The sequence below is a fragment of the Grammomys surdaster genome, unplaced genomic scaffold (genome assembly GCF_004785775.1).
Source record: "Grammomys surdaster isolate TR1022 unplaced genomic scaffold, NIH_TR_1.0 129, whole genome shotgun sequence".
NCBI lineage: Eukaryota > Metazoa > Chordata > Mammalia > Rodentia > Muridae > Grammomys > Grammomys surdaster.
In genome coordinates, this window is record NW_021604587.1 from 6,491,334 (window position 1) to 6,509,738 (window position 18,405).

At 38.6% G+C, this 18,405-nt stretch overlaps 1 protein-coding gene across 1 annotated transcript in view; it reads right to left on the reverse strand.

Moving 5' to 3' along the window:
• Positions 1 to 18,405, reverse strand: part of Macrod2 (mono-ADP ribosylhydrolase 2) — a 1,849,434-nt gene that overhangs the window by 12,231 nt on the left and 1,818,798 nt on the right. Inside the window, exons 16-17 of the mRNA XM_028755287.1 lie at positions 5,668 to 5,706; positions 3,783 to 3,860 (exon numbers count right to left, since the gene is read on the reverse strand). Coding sequence (XP_028611120.1) covers positions 3,783 to 3,860; positions 5,668 to 5,706 — 117 coding nt within the window. The remainder of the gene's footprint in view (positions 1 to 3,782; positions 3,861 to 5,667; positions 5,707 to 18,405) is intronic.

Below are 18,405 nucleotides of genomic sequence, written 5' to 3' on the forward strand. Positions count from 1 at the left end.
ATAAAGAAATAGAAAAGATTAATAACAAGAAGAGAGATTCGATCAATAACAAAAATTTCTGTACTACCCACAGTATTACTGATGTCAGTACTTCTGAGTTTTGTTCAGTGAAGACAACATTTAAAGAACTCATATCAATTCACAGAAGTCATTCCAAAAATAAGAGAAAAAGAGAAAATTTCCAAACTCATTTTATAAAGCCAACATTACTTTCATTAAGCAGTCTGGTGGTCCTCCTCCTCCTCTTCCCCTTCCTCTTCTCCCTCTTCACTATATAGAGTGAAAAGGGAGAGCAGGAGAGAGAGAACACTCCAGATCAACTGCCTCAATTAACACAAATATAGAATTATGAACAAAACTTGGAAGTCAAATCCAACTACACAGGTAAAAATTCTACACTCAGACAAGTGGGATTCATCCCAGGGAGGAAATGATGGTTCAATGTATGCAGATGAGACCCATCGATTCTGTCAATCAATGCCAATAAGGCATCTGATAAAAAGCAGTTTCATGATTAAAATGCTGGACAAACTGTGTAAACACAACATATAAATAATTATAATAGCCCAATTAACAAGCTTTCTGTCTAAGATGTGAAATAAGAGTCCCATACTCTCTCAACTTTCATTTGACAGATCTCTGCAAATTGTCCAGGGTCCTCAGTTAATAAGTAGAATAAAGGATACCAAAAGTGAAAAGTTGCCCATGTTTATACATGATTTTATTTTATTTATAGGAAATGCCAAAGACTCCTTTGTAGTAGAACCAATAACTAAATTCGGCAAAGTTGGAGTAACATATAATCAGCATACAAAAATGTGTAGTATTGCTATATGCCCATAGTGACTTAAGTTGAAATAAAGAAATGAATCCCATCAATGAGGAAACTTAACTACAAAACACTGACAAATGAAACTAAGCAGAACACACAAAAAAAATAAAAAAATTATTTATACTATCCCCACGTAATCCATATGAAAAGCGTAATGCTAAATGTTCACACAGTTGGAAAAATAATTTTATGTGTAGCTACAAAAGTCTCCAACAGACAAAATGATCCTGAGCAAAAAGACAAATTAGATATTAGACATACTTCAAAACTGAAATGATCAAACCATCATGTTTGGATTTAAGATAGACCTGTGAGTTACTAGAGAGCTTCAAAGGTACTATGAACATGCACTAGACAAAGGACAGTATTTTCACCGGGTGCTGCATAAGTATTGAATGGCTATAATGGATGGAAGAAGAGTAAAATAGACCCCTCTGTTTCATCAGCTACACCGATCAACCACAGGAAGATTAAAGATTCATAGAAGACATGAAACTATGGGTGAAAAACAAGGGAAACACCTCAGGACATTAGCAAGGGAAAGGATTTTAGGCACAGACCTCAAAAAAGCACAGGGAATAAAAGCAAAAGTAAACAAGTGGGATTTCATCAAATTAGAAGGCTCTTGTGCAAAAAAAAAAAAAAAAAAATTGATGGGATAAAGAGACTTTGTGGTGGTTTAAATATGCTTGGCCCAGGGAGTGGAACTATTAGGAAGTGTGATGTTGTTGGAGTAGGTGTGGTCATGTTGGAGGAAGCATGTCACTGTGGGGATGGGCTTTGAGACCCTCATCCTAGCTGCCTGTAAGTCAGTCTTCTGGCAGCCTTCAGATCAAGATGTAGAACTCTCATCTCCTCCTGCTTCATACCTGCCTGGACACTGCCATGCTTCAACCTTAGTGATAATGGATTGAACTTCTGGACCTTTAAGCCAGTCCCAATTAAATGTTGTCCTTTTATAAGAGTTGTTTTGGTCATGGTGCCTGTTCACAACAGTAAAACCTTAACTAAGACAGATGCCATACCAAACAGGAGAATCTCAGTAAGTTATATCACCGAAAAAGGGTTGATAGCCAGAAAAGAAGGAACTACAGAAACATTAGCAAGGGAACATGCAACCTACTTGATACATAGGTAACAAATCTAAGCAAACATTTCTTGAGAATGACCTACAGGAATATTGAACTACAAATTACAAATTGCACAAAGATACCATTTCCCTGCAGTAGAAATTGTGATTATCAAAACAATGGAAATGATAAAGGTTGGCAAGGGTTTGGAGAAGCCCTGCAAACTATTAGTATGAATTTAAAATAGTATAGTCATTATAGAAAAGAGTATGAAAATTTCTTGGGGGGAAGAAACCTACCATATGGTCTGATATCCCAATTACCGAGCATATTTCTGAAGGAAAAAAATTCAGTATGTTGAAAGACTTCTTTGCAACATAATATCCACAAAATAAGAGTAAATATTAAGGAATTTATAGGTAGATAAAGAGAATGTAGCTAATATATGTACTGGAATACTAGTTGCCATTATAGGAATGAATCCTGTTAACTGTGACATGTGTAGAACTAGAGATTATGTGAAAAGAAATGGACTGTATGCAGAAAGGCAAGTGATTAATAATCATCTCTCAGAAACTGAGTGGAAGGCAGTGGTCACCTGAGATCAGACACACAGAGAGGGGCCTAGTGGAGGCTTCTGCAGTAGAGTTAGGTAAGATTGAGAAGTTGTGTAGTAGGCTTGCATAGGAGGGTGTCCGCAGATGAGAAGGGTAGATTTGCAATTCAAAGAGCTAAAGGGAATTTGAGTTTTTACCGTAAAGATATTAGTAATGAATGAATAAGATGAATATTCTTAATCAGACTTAGACATTATAGCGTGTGTCTGTCTATAGAGCCATAGCATAGTAGACCACAAGTAAGGGTAACTTTATAATGTTATGTATCACCAAACATGAATAGACACGTATCACTTTATATAATTTATGGCCTATGGATTCTACTTTTCTTAGCTGTGAGTTCTACTGTTGCTGAGGGGATTAGGAATTCTCCTCTGGAGTTTCTCTTTCCTCCCCAGGCCCCAGGTAACCAGAGTTTCTGTCTCCTTTCTTATCTAATATACATTCACCGAGCTGCCAAGCTCACTGACCCCTGCCTTCAAAAGTCTACAAAAGGCAGTTCCCTTATTTTGTGGGCTGCTGATGCCTGTCTTACCTCAGCTTCTCTTGCACAGAGTGCTGGGTGTTACTAGATTTATTTCACCTAAATCTGTCTCAGCATACCTCTCTAATCAAACTGGAAAACAATCTTTAATATTGAAAACACAAACCTTGGTGGCCCAGTAGAATCATGCCTGCTGAAACAGTTATTATTCTAATATAAATAATTGCATTCCAGAATGTTCTTAGCTTAGGTGTATAGGAGAGGGAATGTTAATAAGTTCATGGTGCTGGGATCTTTATTTAACTCTGATTTGGAGGGCATCTATTTAAATAGGTTTATTTTTGAGATGCTCTGAAAGAGTCATTGTGTGTCTGGCCAAAGGCTCTGAGGCTAGCAGTTGAGAATATGAAAAGAATCTTACCCAAGCTCAATGGAGAGCTCTGAGAATGCCTGGGGAACAGGGTTAAGGGCAGGGCAGGTGGAATGCAGTCTGACCTTGGAATGACTGACCATGACCTCCATATAGTACAGAATGTTTAACCCATGTGTGCTATCTTAAAACAAAATTTGTGCGCATATGTGTAAATGTGTGTGTGTGTCTGTGTGTGTGTGTTAAAGGCTTCTACTTTCACGATTTCCTAGGAAGAATTTGGCTTTTGAAATTTACTTTGTTTTAACCAAATAAGTTGATCCCTAGATCAAATAATCTTCTTCATCCTAGATTACATGTGTTCAAAATACCACAGAATCACAGTTGAGCACAGGCAGCTCAGACTCACCATCAGGACCTGAAGTGTTTTCTGCCTCACTGGAACCTTGGCTTTCTGCGAACACAGCAGGTGCATCCTCGCCTTGAGCTGAAGGAAGGAAAGCAGAATCCTGATTATAGAGAATCAGCTCAGCCCTGCTGCCAATCTGCTCTCACCCTCCACTGCCCTCTTAAAGTTCAAAATGCTCTGGGGATTTAACTTCTTTTTGCAGAGTGGGTTACAGGAGGAAGTCATGGGTCGAGATGCTTGAATATCCCAGAGCTGTCTCCTGAGTTCTTTTTAATTTGTGAGGTAATCACATGCACACACACAGTTTCTCAAAATAGAAGTGTAGTAGGATAAGAGAAAGAATGTGCCCTAATCAACACAAAGTACTGTTTAAATTTAGGGAGGGAGGGCGAGGGAGGAATGGGAAGAAGGGAAAGGGAGGAAGGGGGGAGAGACAAAGACAGGAAAGAGGAAGGGAGGGAGACATGGGGAGAGGAAAAATGGAGGGAGGGAGAGAGTGGACAGGAGATGGAAGGAGGGAGGAAAGGACTTCATGGAGAGAGAAAGAGAGAGAGAAGAGGGAGAGGAAGGAGGAGGAGGAGGAGGGAAGGAGGGGGAGGGAGGGAGGGGGAAGGAGGGAGGGAGAGAGAGAGGAGACTTTTAAAAAAATGAAGAAAAAAAAGTCTGATCTTGCCTTAGGCATGCCTGAAAGTTGAAAGTTCCCTTTTCTTCACAGGGAGAGTTTTCCTTGTTAAACTACAGATGTGCAACAAGGCTGCCTCTCTAGACCTTCTAAGGCACTGCCATGTTGGAGTACTGAGTGTCTAGCCTACTGCTGGCTTGTGTTGTGACTGTTTTCTATATGACCCTCAGAAAGAAGGACATCAATTCACTGTGGTTCAAGTTATAACATCCCCCCAACCCAAATAAAGCAAAACCCAAAAAATCACCAGGGTTTCTCTGCGTAGGCCTGACTATCTTAGAACTCACTCAGTAGACTAGGCTGGCTTCCAACTCAGAAGTCCTCCTGGCTGATGCTTAGATGAAAGGTGCAGACCACCACACATGGCTTACACAACATTCTCAACAGTTGAAGGAAGAGGGCTGTTCACACTTCCAGATATTCAAAAGGACAATCAGCTTAAATACCTAGCATGTTTTCCCAACATGAATAACAAGGGCATTCATAAACAAATAAAAATGCTACAAATACAAATATGTGAAGTTTTTATTACTGTACATTTTAAAGAGAAGGTGAAATCATTTTACAGGAGAACATCCTCGGGGGGGAGGATGTGTTAAACTCACTGTGCCAAGTGGGGATGAAGCAACAGCTTCCATGCATAATCTTTTCTGAGGGAGACTTTGGCTGGTACAGTCTCTACTTCCAGCAGCCATTTACTGATGCTGACAGTCAAGAATATGACTTAGACATGACTGATTACGTAGCCTGGGTGGTCAGAACTTGAAGACAAGTGGAAGCAGCAGGCAAAGAGGAAGAAAGCCATTTTGAGATTTGCAGTATGAGTTAAGGCTCATTTAACTGAAAATGCTGAACAGACTTTTGTATTGGCGGTTTAAGACAGGGAGTGTGAAGTAGACAGAGGAATTGGAGAGATATTATTCTTCAGTAAAACTGATGGTACAAGATTAGATGAGCTGGCACAGGAGAAGGATAACACAGGATAAAAATTCTTCAAGAGCAACTGTCTTGTAATACTGCTTGAGTTCTTCTCGTAATGTCTGAGGATGAGATTGGAACATGGGAAATAGACCTTGAACTTCCAGCTGGACCTGTCAGCATAATATCATACTCTAATTCTGAAACTTCCAGAAAGTTTAGCACTTTGCATTTGCTCATTAACACACGTCTTACATTTTGGTGCAGAAGAAATTCATGATGTACCTGTTAAGGGTGTAAGCATGAGCAGTTTGCCACATAAGACTGAAAGCAAAGCATAAATGAGGAAAAATTAAAAAAATATTTGACCTCATAAACACAACAAGCTTTAGGGTGGAACTTACAAGTATTTTGAAAGAGAAAAAATACTTGTATTTTTAAATCATAGGCAATTAATAGTGTTAAATGATGTAAAGAACTTCTAAAAATAGAAATATAGGTCAGGAATCCAATAGAAAAAAATGCAAGAGATGTGAGAATTCATTAAGAAATAATGTCCTACATTCTAGTCAAAAAATGATTCAGTTTTATAATTATGAGAGAAATGCAAATGAAGATGATGATGAGACAGGGTTTCTGCCTGATTTGGCAGATGCTGATTAACCCTCTACCAAAAATCTCTAGAAGCACCAAGCAGATTGTTGGAATTATTTTAAGGAACCAGTGAGCTAAGAATGTGGCATGGACTTCATGAGGAACAGAGTAGTGGGCTGGCATTCTAGCACCAATGATTGGGCACTCCAAGTGTCCTTATGGGTTTATGGAAGGCAAAATGTGATTGGTTAGGGCTCACCAAGGATGAAAGATTCTCCTATGTATCTCAGATTTTCTGTAAGACAGATGAACTTTTAAGTAAAAATGAAGTCCATGGCTGGGAAGATAGCTAAGCAGTAGAATGCTTGCCTAGAATGTGTAAGTACATAGGCTTAATTCCCAGCACAAACACACACACACACACACACACACACACACACTTTAATAAATAAATTAAACAAACACACACCTCCTTCTTGGGTTCCTTGGGTTCCATTTCTCTATTATGTTCTCCTACTTGTTGAAAGCAAAAGTTAATCTTCTCTGAAGGAAGATAAAACCACTCAGAATCTCAAATTATCCTCAAAGTTTTTAAACACAGTGTTTACCCTACAACCAAAAATTACCTGACAGTGCAAAACTGCTACAGCAGGTCACTGAAAACCAGGAGAATTAAAACAAGGGGTCAATGACAAAATGGGAATGAGCAATGTATGTCATAACTTGGGTGTTGAGCTGGGTAATATGCATGGGCAAAAAGTTTCTCAGAAAAGGAGACACTGTAAAACCAGATGACAACTGAATACATGAATTTGATGGCAGGTCCATTCAGCTGAAGTAAGAAGCTAAAAGCTGAATCAGAGGGAAATAGGAGAGTGAGCAGGAGCCCTGGCAGACACAGTCTGGTCCACACCGACAGAGTAGTAAGATGTAAGAGCTAGTTCACCCCGACCTTTGAGAGAGAACTTAGACGTTTTGGAATACTCTTTATAATGGACAAAACTAATATTTTAAGAAATAACAGATGCTGGTTTGTTGAAATTAATGGGTGGTACAATGCTCATATTCTATCAAGGGTGTGATAACAATAATCAAAATTAATATAAAACAAACCTTACTCAGATTAGTCATTGTGAAACTGCTGAAAACCAAGGATAAAGAAAAACGGTAAAAAATTTGTCTAGTTAAGGAAAGGCCTATTGGACTCAAAAATAGCAACAGTCAAGGTTTGTGTGTGAGCTTGCAATAAACACAGAGAAGTAGAGAGAGACAGTGTAATGTTTTGTTTTCTGTCTTTTTAGGAATAAAGGAAAAATGTCTCCAACTTAAATTCCCATACCCAACAAAATCTTTCCAATTTGTATTTGAAATTAGAAGTATTCTCAAAAAAATAAACAAAATAAAACCGAATTAGGTAATAGCCAATGTCTATGGAAGGGATAGTTTCCATCATTCTTGAAAGAAATCCCAGGTAGGTGCAGAGCCAGTAAGGAAAGAGAACACGGGGAGGGATCTCCTACTATGAGGTAAACATAGTACTTAGAACACACACTATATTAACCAGGAAGGAAGAGACTGGCAATCTGGGAAATGCTAAGTTAGCAACATAATTTTATCAAAGCATGTCATTAAGAGAGTGCCCAGAATTCCTGTACTCAATACCCCAAAGATATACAAACTGCCATTTGGAGGACAGGAAAGACAACAGAAAGTGAACAAGGCCCAGTCTTGTGACAAAGAGGCATGCTGGATAGTCACTGGATTTTTTTGAATAACTTCTTACCACATTTCATAGTTCCATAAAACCTTGTTTTTTTTTTTTTTGTGTGTGTGTGTGTGTTTGCTTGTTTTATGTTTTTGCTTTTCTAGTAAAATCACTATAATGTGTCTGACCCTTATCCCACTCTCAGGAATTCAGAGTTAAAGGATTTATAACATTAATGTTATATTTGATAAGAAGTTATCACTACAGAAGGAAAATTAGGTGGCCTAATTCTACTGACACATGACTTCCTTGACATTCTTCTCCAGGTTCTTGATTTTGATGGGATCTAGATCTAGTGACAGGGCAGAAGGAGTAAGAGAATTCCTGAGACGTCCAATGGTAGACCCTTAGAGAAATGCCCAGTGAACAGGTCAGACACCAGCCTACTAAGCAATCCTCAGCAAAAATGAAATAGGATACAAAATACTGTTAAGAGCTAGGGAGGCCAAGAAAGGCCAAGTTGAGCAAAGGAAAGTTCAAACAGCCAACCAGAAAACAGTAAGCTGTTAAGTTGTTTGCCCTATGACTATGCTTTTAACCTCATTATCCAATATGACTTGTGCGACATCTCATACTATGGCGTATGTTTGCACACATTGGCATCGTATACAATAGGTGGTTTGAGATCCAAAGCAGACAGGAAACATAGCAGCTAGTAAAGTTCTAGCTCTACATACTACATTTCTGGAACAGAGAGAGGCTTGTTTATTTGATTTGCTGTCACAGCTCTGTGTTTGATGGATGTACTCAATTATTAACATTAGGGTGTGTGACGTGTGCCTGCTTGTGTTGAATGGGATGTGAATCTATCTGTGTATATCTATCTATCTGGCATGCTTTGATGTCCTTGCATGTGCATATGTGTACCTGCTCAAGTGTGCAAGTACGTACGTGTATTCAGGAACAGGGAGAAGAACAGACATTTGTTATCCTGACATGAGTGTGATACTGGTGTTATCTGAACGGCTACTATCCTGCTGAGCAGTGCAACTGAGTGTCCCAGAGAAATGAGTCCATTCCACATAGACAATAGAATCTGATAAAACCCAAACACCTCTATTCTCATTTATTCCAGTTTGCCTGACCTTCCCCTATTTTGATTGGTACTGCTTGGAACATAAACAAGAGGTATATTTCAGGGCTCCTAGCAGGAGATAAAAGATGCTGTAATAGAGTCTGGGACATTCAGTGCCATTTTCATTTTCAATTACCAACTGCCACTGTTCTCCTCGAAGCTTTGATTATAGCAACCTTTTGTAGGTCAGTGGCATTACATAAAAAAATGATAAATGGAGCAGGCCTCATCACAGAAAGAAAGATGCCATGGTACATACTTAATGCCAGGTAGCTGGCCTTTTAAACATATAGATTTAGAAAGATGTTAGTGGATTATCTAAGATTAGACTTTGAGATATTTACTAATAATTAAGTCCTACAAACAAAGCATGACAATCATTTCTCAGAATACACACTTGCTCACACATAAGCTCAGAGAACAGGGTCTGTTGGAATCCCACTGTATTGAATTAAAGTGTTGTTGACAGAAATGAAGTATTCTTGAACCACTGTCCCAACATTTGTGTTCCAGTGTTGCTACTGATTATTGAAAATGTTTATTTCCCACTCAATTCCCTCTTGGGAGGTTTTTTCACTGTCTCCTGATGCTAAGTTTGGTCATGAAAATTTTGGGCACAAAGCATCTTCTGAGTCAAGACACATGAGACTGACAGTGCATTTGTACAGTTGAGTCTTTGCTGATTCTTCTGTCTTCTACCCTAACATGAGCATGCTTTGTGGAACAGCTGGTCCAATAAGAATGAGACTCTACTCAGAGCCTGGCATGCTTTCTGGATCAAAGAAACTGTAGTTGATTCTGGTATTTGCAAATCAAGATATTGATGAGTTTTACTCTAAGCTATTGCTAAAGGTAATTTAACATGCAGCATTATTATGGTAATAGCACACACATGTGCACACATATACATACATACATACATACATACACACACACACACACACACACACACACACTTTATATATGTCAATGGACATTGTTTCTTAATTCTATCTCATAGAAATTATATCTTTGAGGTCAGAAATTTGATTTGTATCGAACAGGTTAATATATGATAATAAATAGGTTAATTTCTAGCATCTAAACAAAAAAGATAGATGTGTACAAAATACTAAATTAGAATATTCAGAGACATGCAGTCCAAGCTTTGTTGACTTTAGAATGCTTCTCAGATGGAAGAAAACTGGTCTTAGAGTGTAAGGCGTCTATCACATCTATTTAACTCCCAAGGTCAAATGGAAGATGGTGTTTATTCTGTCTGCACAGACACTAAGGTAGAACTGTAGTTCTTTTGAAGCTACTGCTTGTTAGGGATGATAAGCTCAATTAGACCTTGCTTTGCCCTAGACTGCCATGTTCACTATCTAGGCCTAGACACCTATCCAGCTACATGAGAAGAGAACAAAGACCCATGTAACAAGGGAGGACGGAGCATCAGTGCAAACACAGGGTTAGGAGAGAGTGTGACTCTCCAAGCTACGCTAATACAGTCTTAGTGACATAAACTCAGTTTTATTTTCAGATCACTAATACTATTGGAAATTATTTTGCAAGCCATCCTTACATTATATTCAATCTCACGGGAAAAAGTCACTGCTATCTTTTAGTATTGTAGTCTTCTTTTATTGCTGCTTATCTGTAATTAGCTTCTTTAAGTTCTAGATGAATAGCATTCAAGTATTGAGAATAGAATGTCACACATCTCTTCGTTTAGAAAGAGAAATGATCAGTTTGCTGAAAGTAAATTTGTCTGTCATTAAAACATCAAGTTTCTGGTATAAATGTTCTTAAGTATCTATATTTTCTTTTAATCTTTTAAGGTTTTTGTTTGGAAACAAGCTGTAAGTGCCTAGAATGTACTAGTTTTCTTGTCGAAGGTTCATGTTTAAATTCTTCAATCTTATTCAAAATAAGTCAGGGGCTTTTAATTGTCCTGCATTTCAAAGGCATTTCCAGTTTGTTAGTTATTGTCATGCCTGTCTTTTCCCTCCCTTTCCCTTCCTTCCGTTTTCCTGACCTTTTTCCCTCCTCCTCCCTTCCCTTTCCTCCCCTCCCTCCTCCCCTCCCTTCTCTTCCCCTCTCCTCCCCTCCCCTCCTTGCCCTTCCCTCCTGCAGCTCTCATCCCTTTCTGGAATTTAAGATTTATCTTTATGGATATCTTCATGTTCTTTGAGGTTTAATTAGCTGAAAAGGATTACAGTTTAATGAGATACATGCCAATATTTTAGAAACATGTATTTCTAAATGGAAATGAAAAAAAGTTCACTGAACCTAATGTTTAAATAAATGATTAAAAATACACAAAAAGAACACTTTCACGTAACTTTGGAACTACTCAAAATGCTAAGAAAAATGATCTTCTCTCATATATCTTTCCCATAATCACCACAGAAGACATAAAATGCATAACCTGCTCTCTCTTTGCACTTTCTCAATCATGTCCCCTTAGTTCTTCTCAACTTCTAAAACAAAACACAGGTGATGTGATACAGTCTTCACAGTACAGTCTTTTCATATTATACATATATTCAAAGCATATTCATATTCCCACTGTTTAGTACTAGAAATTAAATATATATGTATTAATAACTTAACAGATATATTCATTTTAATGCACCTTTAAAACAATCTAATATCTTCTCATACTGCTTTAATGTCTGGCTACATAGATGTGGATACAATACTTTGGCAGGCCTCTGTGGATGGTTCTTTATGGTAAACTCTTAGTGGATTCCTGGATCAAGAATGTGTGTGTGTTTGGTGTTCATGGGTGTCACAAAATCACTTTCTGGAAGAGACAGACCAATCTGTGTGATAATTAGCAATTATGAATATGGTTTTCCCACTTGCTTCCAGCATTTCGTACCCTTACACTTTCCATGGAGAACAACGCCTACCATACATGGTTATAATTTGCATAATGACCAATGTAACCCTTCTCTCTTCCTTTCTGTTAAAACCTTTTCTATTTTGCCAGCTTTTCCCATTGGTGGTGGTGGTTGTTGTTGTTCTTTATTGACTTTTATGGTTCTTCATGAGCTAAGAAAATCTTTTATGCAATATGTTGCAAATATTCTCATCTTTTTATTTTGATATAATAAATTCAACTGCGCTTTGCTTTAAAAGTTTGTTTTATGAGAAAAACTATCTCCCCCACCTAACTTGCAATTAAATTAGCATATCACAGCTGAGACTTGAGGTAAGATTTCGGTACAGATGTTTTGGGACATGACTTGCCCATTATATCATCAATATAGTTTTCCTTCATTTTAGAGAATGTTGAGGTCTTTCATGAATTTCTTTCTTCCACAATAGATTCTTCATCTGTTTATGCATGCTTGCTCTCCTACTCTACCCCTATGTGATGGTGAGGCCTCAGTGTGTCTTCAGGGTGATGAGTAAGGCATGTACTGCTTAGCCACTATGATCCCTCCATATCTATAGCCTGTGGTCCTCCAGGAATCATCTTCAGTAAGGATTCTCTTTCATTCAAACTAGAAGTCTAGTGGCTGTCAGGACTCTCTGGACAGCCACTGTGAGTTCCAGTTTCTTGTGTCCTTTCCCAGGACATAGAGCAGAGAGACTCTCACTTATAGCAGGAGAAGATGATATGCATCAAAAATAGGTTAATGGGTCAGAGCCAGGAAGCTGCTCATCAGCACGAATGACCCTGACATTCTGTATAAAGGATTTGGGCTTCTATGTCATATAAAATGGGCTTTTGGGCTCAGTTGTGTAACATAAACAATTTGCCTAATCTTTGCATGGTCTAACTGCTATATGTAGTACTGTATACAACTTATATATTTTAAATGCATTAATATATTTTTAAAAGATTTATTTTTATTTGTTTGTTTTACCTATATGCATGTATCTGTGCCCCATGTGAGCCTGATGCCCACAAAGGCCAGAAGAGGGTATTACATCTACTGAACTTACAGATGGTTGTAACTTACCAAGTAGTTGCTGGGAACCAAACCTCTGTCCATTAGAGGAACAGCAAATACTAAAAAGTGCCAAGCCAGCTCTCCACCCCATCATTAGCACCCTAAATCTCTTCGGATCCCAAATGCTGCTGCTCATGGGCTCCAAATGGGGCCATGAAATATTGTCTCTCACTTGCTGAGATACAAAATAAGTGAGCTACTGCTGTCCTCATGGAACTCACAGGTAGCCAATGCAAGGATATTGTTATGCATCCTCATGGCCACTGGCAAGGGATGTAATATAAAACCCAGAATAAAAAGAAATCATCTTGTCCGAGAAAGAAAAAATATTTTGGAGTATAAAGAACAAATGTTAAAGTTGTAGCTTCATGACTTTGTTTGTTTGACGGGACCTATGTCCATTTAGACACAAAGAGCCATCTGGTATGTGTAAAACACCTCGAGAAATTGTTTTAACCAACTGCCTTAGGCCTAGTACTTTGGGCTCCTCCTTGACCCCTTTTCCATGCTGTGTGACTTTCCCTGTAATTTCCGAGATAGTCTGAGCGCCTCTGATAATGTGGTCCCACCAGCCCAGCCTTCTCAGGTTGACATGCTTAGTTCAACAGAGCTGGATTCAGATCTCACATTCTACACATGGCCAGTCTTTTCTTTCCCTTTATTAGACCCTAATTAAGTTTCCAATCCTCATTCAGCCTCATTATGCAACCCACCCCCAGCCCCACTGGGGCTTGGCAGGAAGGAGGACTTTAAGGAGACCCTTCTCAGTCAGAGGCTGCCAGAGCTTAGCTACATCTGGGTTTGTCCAGCAGGAACAATACAAATTGGGTATCTGAAAAACTCCACGCGACATCACACACCCTTTGTGGCTTTTGTTTCTCTACTGCTACCAGCCTAATCTGTACGCCATGGGCTACTGAGCAACACTGAGATAGGTGGAATTTCATGCTTTCTTTCCCTTTTTTTAGCCTGTAGAGTCTCTTTATTCTTTCACTCTAATAGGACTTTATCCAAGTAAGGAGCCACAGCAGGGGCAGCTTTGATTTTTCTTTTTCCAAATGTGCTTTATGTGAAATCTTTCATAAGGAAAGAACTTAGGGCTGGAAATAACTAAGACTGCATTCTCAGAACCTTCCTATATCCTCGAGGCTCCCAAAAGAAAGCACTTCTGCACCTCAAAATTGAAATCCCGCATGATTCCATACACACACAGCTATTCAAAATGGAGTTCCATCCTGTGCCTTTAAAATTATAGATGTTCTTATTTCTACTATACTCAAGCTCTATGCTAAATTTTCCTAAACAGCATATTTTGGTCTGAACACTTAATAAAATCACCTTTGATCATGACCAAAATATTAAAAACTATTAAAACAAAACAAACATGCACACAAACATACAAACACACAGAAATCTCTGTATCTGGGAAATACCATACTAGCCTCTAGGAGCATGGGAGGAGACTTCCGGGTAAGAGCTCTAAACTGGAATGCTCCAATGCTGGTTTTGCTAAACTAATCCTGTTTCTGGTTGCAGCCCAATACCAATTCTCTTGGCTTCAAAGAGAGAGGATAGATTATTTCCAGTTAGGAGGAATTTTCATACACACCTGGTATTAAACTAAATACTCCTTTTAGCTTGTCTTCATACAGCCACATCCTAGACGCTGGAATCTTTATCTTTCAGTTTCTCTAGTTTTAACCACATTTATATCTTCAAACATTTAACTCAGACGAAAAACAAGCATGTGCCCATGCACATGAAAGACTAGTTCAGCCGTACTATGAAGCACACAGCTAAAATTCCTGTTGATCCTAGCCTGTTGCCTTTTACTAAAGACAATTCAGTTACAGGTAAGGAACTGATGCTGTTTGCCCAGGCTGTTCCTTACATGGGGCGTTATTCCCTCTTTAGTGATAGCTTATGTACACGTGTCCTTCCTGCCTTTTGAGTCAAAGAGCTCCTTGACCATCTTCTAGTTCGCTGGAGCCCTTTCCCATGTGTGAATGCTGACCTCAGCAAAGTAATGGGACTGCCCAACGTGTACATTGATGTAGTCAAGACTAAGTTCTCCCAGTTCCAATCAAGCATTCAGAGTACCAAGAGTAGTGAGAGCATCCTTTAGAGGTAACACAGTAAAGCTAAAATCTGGGGAGTGGTCCCCAAATACTTTTACTGACTGGCCCTGTCAGCCTTACTCATTTGCAAGCAATGAACAAGCATAGTTTTCATATCCCAGGAATGGGCTGAGGGAGTCACAGCTCTGTGACACAATGTCTCCATAGCTCTACCGTAGTGGCAGTGAAAACAGTATAAAAGAGTGCATGGAGATTTTCCTCTCTTTCAATATCCTCGGGGACCTGCAGCAGAAGCTGTGTACTCATGTTAGAAAATTCAGGAGTAAATCTCAGTAGTTTGATTCAACTTTCTAACACTGGCTCATTCTTCAGCCTCCTAGAAAACTGGATTGATAATACTTTAGAATTCTAGTGACTGGGGTCAGTATTACATCATAGCTTTGTTTGGAAGATCATGTTGTAAGTTCTAAAAATGAGTCAGTACAAGGCTTCATAGCTTTCTTGATCACCAGAAGACCCAACAAGACAGGAGTACAGGTGGTTGCCAATTCTCAACAGATGCTTCCACTAACTTGTCAATTCTCCTGGATCCAGAGGTCTTCATGAATTTATGACATCAGCCCTTCGCAGAGCTGATGCCCCTGGGCTGCTCAGAACCCTTCTACAACCCACAGTGCTGAGCATGCTCACTGGCCCACTCATAGCCAACTCATTTGTGAAAGCTGGCTTGTATGTGTGTTGTGGATGTGGGTATCTTCAGGTACCCTGGTTTCTCCCACAGGCCTAGATACTGTGCTTGATCCACTGTCTTAACAAATTATGGATCCTTGGCCCTCTGCTTGGGTTTGCCTCTGCATCCTCTCTCAGGCTGTCATGCACACTCCTGCAGGCATCAAGCTGACTTCATTGGCTGTGTGAAAACAGCATCTTTGGTGAGAGAATGGATCCTGGCAGGTGGAAATAATGGGGCCTGTGCCTGCTTTATCTCTTGACATTTAATCTCTTGTTCTAGGAGACAATTCAGGAACCTTTCCCCATAACAGGGGAAAAAAAATAGCCATGTAGAATTTTCCTTTCAGCCCAAGAAATCTTAATCCTCTTTTTGTTCATGTAGTTTTACCAAACTAGAGATCCTGCCACATAACTTCTTCAGCAAGATAACAATTCACCTTTGGGGATGAGGCAATCCAATTCTGATTTATTGATTGCAGGGCACAAAGCTATTCTAAAAAAACAAAAAACAACAAAAAAAAAACAAACGAAGAGACCAATCCATATGTGATTGTCAAAGGAAAGTATAAAGAACAGGCTTACTAAGACGGAAGAAAAACCATCAGAACTTAATTTCCTTCTTTTTATAGAATGAAATAGAAATTTTTTTGTTGTCAAAAATTCCAGTTTATAAATTCCAAATGCACAAGATAGAGGACATTTTTTTTACTCTCCATTGGGCAGATACAAATACCAATAATGTACTAAAAGTCAAGCTTTGGTTTGAGCTCTTTGCTTCTATTGAGTATAACCCACTTACTAGCTAGCTGATTTCACCTGGACATTTACTATTTGTGTGGTTGCAACCCTTGGAGAAAAAAGATGGATTCTCATAGACCATTACATAGACTCCATTATAGGGGCACTGTTAGATATGTGGTAGTCCATGTGTGCATATACATGCATATAAACCTTGTAAGCAAGGAATGTTTCTTATGTAGGAAACATGGCTAGCTTGTTAAGTATTTCATTGACTTGAAGACATCTCTTCCCCTGCCTCTTAACGGGTAGGGACTTGAGATGAATTGGAAGATCAATGTCTCTACAATTGTTATTAACCTAGATAGAAACCAAGTTCGGGCAGAGGATTTGCGTTTGCTTGTGAGATACTGAACAGCATTTCCAATTCCAGATCACTTAAATTGATGATTCTATAGACCACATTGGTAGAATGAATTCAGGGTACAAAACGGTTCGAGTTCTTAAGGAATACAGTTTTGTTTGTTTGTTTTAATCAATGCCAAAGTTAAGACACCCACATCTTCTAGAATTTTAGAGACTTTACTGTGATTCCTGGCCCATCTTCTGTGGTTTGACTAAGTACCATTTCAGCTGCCAAGGATAGTGTCTGTGTACTCTGATGTTTTTTTCTCTTAGTGACTCTGCTTGCCAGGGTACCAGAGTTTTATTATTGTTTTGTCAGTGCAGGTGATAGTCAGGCCTTCCTGAGAACATGGAAATCTGAGAACTATTTGCTTATTGACTGTTCTTTATTCCATGTGCTAAAGCTATAACTGCCCTTCCCCTATCTGTAATATCCACAATTGACAGGAAGAGTCACTGGCTAAGCCTGTAAGTACAAAAATAAATACAAAGGTCCCTCTCCTTCCCATATACTTTTGGTCAGAATGTTTTATCACAGGATGAGAGATATGAACTACAAACATCTCATTAGATAGCTCAAACACACAAGTTTCAGCCTGACAGTTGTTTATACCATATTCTGGGTTAGCACAGTTTTCTTCATTTGTTTTTTGTGTGTATGATCATAATATTTAACAAATGATGGGTACTTAATTGCCTTACTCATGAAAGTAAAGAATTCATGAATGAATACTTTTTTTCCAGGCTTTGTGTCAGGAATTATAGGTATTATGATAATTTAAAATAAAAGTATCTGCTTCTAAAATGACCCTTCCATTGAACTCTTTATTCAGAGAGACTATTCTTTTTCTTAGTGATAGTAGAAACTCATTCTCACATATCTTAATTTTGGAAACATTAATAGAAAAAATAAAAGTCTTCTGGAATGGCATGAAGACATTGAATATAAAAAATAAGTATGAACCTAAATTTGAAATAACTGTGAAATATGTGTCCATATCCAATTAACTAAGTTGGCACATGCATGGATTGTGGGGTAAGTTTTCAATATTATCGTGTGGTTTTTAAGATCTTTACAGGAAATGAACAAATAGTTTTACTCCAGAAGGGAATATACTCGTTGAAAATGTCTACATAACCATCCAAGATTTCTCAAGGAAACTAGCCCAAACTAGCCCTATAGGTCCACCTGATCCCTTCCATTGTGGTCTTTGTGCCATCTGCATTGTACCCATTTATGATGTTTGTCCAAGACAGAGCTCTAGGGTTCCTCCTACATCCAGTGAGTAAGAAACTGGGGCTAGATACTCCATATCATGAAAAGCTGCCTCAGAATCCACAAATCATCTGCTTATTGACAGTTTTTCACTAACATCAATCACAAGGTTTCTGGATGGCCAGTGCACATGTTCAATGTATAGCCTACCTCAAAATTTATGTGTAGCACAATAGCTCTGAAGTTGGGAAAATAAAACACTAGAAACAGGATTGGTTCAATGGAATGGCTAAAATTCTAAATGCTGCATACCTACATTTCCAGACAGAAATTCTGAAAAAAAGTAGTTTTACTCCAGAAGGTAATATACTCTTTTTTCTGTGTTTGTTCATTCATTCAATGAAGACTTGCCTATAAATAAATTGTGTATAAATAATTTTCAAAGGTCATGAGATTACAATGAGAAACCAAAC